Source organism: Lipotes vexillifer, unplaced genomic scaffold (assembly GCF_000442215.2).
Source record: "Lipotes vexillifer unplaced genomic scaffold, Lipotes_vexillifer_v1.1 scaffold1017, whole genome shotgun sequence".
In the NCBI taxonomy this organism is placed as follows: domain Eukaryota; kingdom Metazoa; phylum Chordata; class Mammalia; order Artiodactyla; family Lipotidae; genus Lipotes; species Lipotes vexillifer.
This window is the reverse complement of record NW_006772141.1, coordinates 814,245-819,349: the sequence shown is the minus strand read 5'-3', so window position 1 is coordinate 819,349 and position 5,105 is coordinate 814,245. Positions and strand designations below refer to the sequence as shown.

Genomic DNA, 5,105 nt, shown 5'->3' with positions numbered 1-5,105 from the left:
CCCAAAAAAAAAAAAAAAAAAAAAGAGTTCTGTATCATCGAGTCGTAAGAGTTCTTTATATATTCTGGATATAAGCTTGATATATGTATTGTGAGTAACAGTAGTTTTCCATTATGGACTTGACTCGTTTTAAGGAGTAAACAGATTTTTTTAATATAAAGTCTAATTATCACATTTTTCTTTCATAGTTCATGACTTTTATCTAAACAATCCTTGCCTACCCCAAAGCCGCAGAGATTTTCTCCCATATTTTCTTCAAGAAGTTTATAGTTTTTTTTTTTATTTATTAATTAATTTATTTTTGGCTGTGTTGGGTCTTCGTTGCTGTGCTCGGGCTTTCTCTAATTGCAGCGAGCAGGGGCTACTCTTCGTTGCAGTGTGCAGGCTTCTCATTGTGGTGGCTTCTCTTTGTTGCGGAGCACGGGCTCTAGGTGTGCAGGCCTCAGTAGTTTGGGCACGCTGGCTCAGTAGCTGTGGCGCACGGGCTTAGGTGCTCCGCAGCATGTGGCATCTTCCCAGACCAGGGCTCGAACCAGTGTCCCCTGCATTGGCAGGTGGATTCTTAACCACTGTGCTACCAGGGAAGTCCCAAGTTTATAGTTTTAGCTTTTATATTTAGGTTTATTATAGATTTCAAGTTAGTCGTTGTATATGGTGAGAGGTGAGAATCGATGCTCAATTTTTTTCTCTTATGAATATCCAGTTATCCCAGTATCATGTTTTGAAAAGACTTTCTTTTCCTCATTAAATTGCTTTGACACTCTATTGAAAAATCAATCCACCATAATCTGTTTCTGGATTCTCTCTTCTCTTCCACTCATACATGTCTATCCTTTTACCGACATTACATTCTTTTGATTACTGTGGTTTTATTATGTCTTGAAAACAGGTAATGCACAGTCTTAGTCATTTTTTTTTTTTTAGACTACTTTGGCTCTTCTAGGTCACTTGCATTTTCATATAAATTTTAGAATCAGCTTCTACAAAACAGCACAATTTTGGTCAAGACTGCATTGAATTGCTAGATCAACTTGGGGAGAATTGACATTTTAACAATATTAACAATATTGAGTCTTCCAATTCATGAATATGGTATATATCTGTTTTTTAAAATTTCTCTCAACATTGTTTTATGGTTTTTCAGTGTAGAGTGTAGAGTTTTCAGTGTAGGTCTTGTACCTTTTTTGTTAAATAAGTGGAATTTTAAAATTTCATTAAAAAATTTCATTCAAATTTTTAAATTTAAATTTTCATTTTCTAACTATCTTTTGCTAGTATACAAAAACACAACTGATTTTTGTATGTTAACCTTGTATCCTGAAACATCCTTAAATCCATTTACTAGTTCTAATAGCTGTTTTGTAAATTACTGAAGATTTTCTATGTAAACAACGATGTCATCTACAAATAGAAAACATTTTACTTCTTCCTTTCAGATCTCTAGACCTTTTAGGTTTTTGCCTTCTTGCCTTATTTCAATGGCTAGAACCTCCAGTAGATTGAATAAAAGTGATGAAAACTATCCTTGCCAGCTGTTACCATAGGGGGACAGCATTCAATATCTACCATTAAGTATGATGTTAGCTATAGGTTTTTCTTTCATACATGCCCTTTATCAGATTAAGGAAGTTTCCTTCATCCCCAGCTTCCTGAGAATTTTTAATCATGAATGGATGCTGAATTTTGTCACATATTGTAACGGGAGGATTTTCAGGTTATCTTGTTTAGTATATCACCATAATTAGAAGTCTGATCAACTTTTTCAAAAGTATGTTCTTTCTTTCCGATCTTAGTGCTGTATATTCTTCCCCTCTAACACTGAAGGATCATTTTGTAGATCCCAAGTTTGTTTTTCTTTTCTCTTTAGTCATCCCTGTACAAGGAGAAATCTATTCAGCACACTTGTTTTCTTGTAATGATTGTGTATGACCTCTTCATAATACTATTCACTACTAATCTGATAGTCTAAGAATTGTCCTCTTTGATCCTAAACTGGTGCACAATCCATAGTGGCTTTCTAGTGTTTTGCAGCTTTTATTTCATATGGATATGCTAGCTTGAGAAGAATCTTTTCATTTTGCTTCCTGATCATCTTACTAATAAATAATAGTGCTCACTTCTGGTTAAACTAAAATGGTCAGTAAATCTTCCCTTGCTAGCCACAGCAAACACAAAATTACAAACCCAATTCTGTTCTGTTCTTGGGCCTCTTCCCAGCACATCTCAATCCCAAATACCTTAGGAACATTAACTCCCAGTGCAGTAGTATCAAACCAGTGCCAATCTCTGAAGTTTTCTCTTCCTAATTCCTTTCACCTACCTCAGGGCCTCATCTAGCCTTGACTATAAGAAAATTTCTCTTGGTAACTATCAGATCTTAACAATATTCCTAATTTTCAGTGTTGAAAGAAAAAAGACTGTGTACCTCTCTTTAGTTTTATGTATTTTTCAAAGGGAGAATAAAGAATATGAACCAGGTCTTAGTAATTTTCAGCCAGCATAACACAAAATTCCTATAATTATGTCTTTAATAATATGTAAGAACTCAAAATTAAATAAATATTATATAACCAAGCATTCTAACTTAACAAGTGCATTCTTACTTAACAAGCTAGGTAGATTCTTTCTAGTTTTACCTTTATAAATTAATCCTTAAGCAATAATCATATATTAATTTTCAGAAGATCCATCCGCTGTGTCAAAATTTCAGTGACAAAAAAAAAAAACCAGAATACAAAAAGACAACAGCATATTCTCCTAATAGGTTCTGATCTTGGTTAAGGGGCACAGATCTGGGCAAGACTGAATTAATTATGGTCCACAATGATCCAGAGTCAGCCTAGCCTTAGAAGACCTAACAGAAGGAAAGAAGTTGGTTCTGAGATCAAGGTTAAGGAACTGATTACTCTGTTGAAGTGTTAAGCATCCACACAACACTTCAATCCTACTCAGCAAGGGTGGATGCACGACAGAGGACACTACTCTACCCTCAATCTGTATGACATTCTAAAGTCTTTCTAAAGCCTTCAATATTGGCCCAGATTTTTTTTTAATTAGCAATTTTAATGGCAACAACCTGATTGTCCTTGCTTGTGAAACAAAGAACCAGGAGACATCACTGCAATTTCTAGTAAAAATGAGAGGTTCCAAAGTTTTTTGTACCAATTTAGGTACTTGAAAAAAAAAACTGTTTTCCAAGATGGTTTTTAGATAAAATTCCCTTTAAAATCATACTTATACCTTGACATGAGATTAGTTTTTACAGGTGAAGAGAAGAGACTGCCCTTTCCCTCTCCGTCCTGAGCTTCACACACTCAGAAGACAAGGAGACCTACAAAGCAGACACTGGAAGTGCAGAGCCGCACAGGAGACAAAGACTTCCACTGAGTAATTTCATCTGAAATGACCCAGTAATACAGCTGCCAGCTAAAAGATATGGTACAGCTATAATCTGAGCATGGTATATTATATTCAAAGCACGGACATTTTTCCCTTCCTGGATCTAGGGGTTTGGAGTGATAAGTAAGTAACTAAGGTAAAAAGGAAAGAAATTAACATTAACCCACCATACTAAACATCTTCACTTTTATCTCTTTTAATATAAACACATCAGAAAGTACTTATTATGATCATTTTTAAAGATCATATAAAGTTTAGCCCTTTAAAAGCATGCTTTCATGGAATACAGAACAGGATACACGTCTGGCAATCCAGAAATAAAACCGTGACAAAAGGAATTGAAAGTATACTTACCCAATGCCCTGAGCTATATTTTCTAATTGCCGACACATACAAGATCGAACTTCGTACTCTACATCTTGACAGAGTGATTTTACCAAGGGAAGAATTTCTCTTTTAATGCTTGGAGAGAGAGGAAAGAAACATGCAAATGGGTGAGTATTTTAGAATAATTAATACTTTCAAAAAATTATCCTCAAAATCTTAGCTTAATAATAACAAACATACCTTAATAAAGAACGTTATCATTTACAATGTATATTTACATATGTTATTACATTTGGATGTTAACAGCTACTTTTAAATTATGTATATGACTGAGTCTTTTAAAATAATGGTTAATTTGTAATTGGCAGCTAAGACATCTTAGCTACGATAAAAGGCTGTAAGCAAGTGGACTGATTCTAGCAACCGTCAACCAAAATATTCGTCAATTTTATATCTTACTCTTGTGTCATAATTACACAACATTCCATTCTTTCCACTTGGTATTTATCATCTGGGCAGAGTGTAGCATATAAATTGTAAACATTCTCTATAAAACCTCAAAGTAAGATAAATTATTCAAGATAATGAATTCATAGCAATGATGGAAAAAAGCTGATGGAAAAAAGCAGAAATCTATCTCTATGTCAATGTTCACCAATTTTTGAAGTCTGTAAGATAATTTTATTTTATCCTCAAAACTACACAAGGTATGTGACAGAGATGACTAAGATGGGAAATAGAAAAAAAGTTACCCTTATTGATTCTGAAAGGCCATATCAAGAAGAAATGCATCTGAATAAGTAGACTCCTGAGAATTCTATATTCTGTACATTTAAATCAGCTAAACTGTAAACAGTATGGAATAATACAAATCTAATATAATTATTAATAATATAGTCATTATACATTTTAAATCAATTTAATAAAGTAGACAAAAAATTATATACAAATACTCACGCAAGGGCATCAAATTTGTTGGTCAATTTTCCTAAAATTTTACAACTAACTAAACGAGACTGGACTGTTTGGGAAAGTTGTGCCTTGGAAACAAGTGGATTCAAAATCTAAAGAGAAAAGATTTAGAGAACAAATTCACAAAATTTTATATATTCTTGACACTAATGTCAGGTATTTTCTTCAAAGAATATTTTAATGTTCTAAATGTTTTTATAGAATCTCAATTACATTTTGAGGTGCATGTTTGTTCATCACCTGGATCTCATTTTATTTGCCTTCTTGGATTATTAAGGTAAAGATGATGATAAATTATGCAATCAAAAACAATTAGGCACCGGGCTTCCCTGGTGGCGCAGTGGTTGAGAGTCCGCCTGCCGATGCAGGGGACGCGGGTTCGTGCCCTGGTCCGGGAAGATACCCCA

General features: G+C 34.0%; 1 protein-coding gene across 1 annotated transcript in view; it reads right to left on the bottom strand.

The window, feature by feature from the left end:
* PPP4R4 (protein phosphatase 4 regulatory subunit 4) overlaps window positions 1-5,105 on the bottom strand; it is a 122,552-nt gene that overhangs the window by 45,455 nt on the left and 71,992 nt on the right. The window contains exons 6-7 of the mRNA XM_007447313.1: window positions 4,684-4,790; window positions 3,754-3,861 (exon numbers count right to left, since the gene is read on the bottom strand). Coding sequence (XP_007447375.1) covers window positions 3,754-3,861; window positions 4,684-4,790 — 215 coding nt within the window. The remainder of the gene's footprint in view (window positions 1-3,753; window positions 3,862-4,683; window positions 4,791-5,105) is intronic.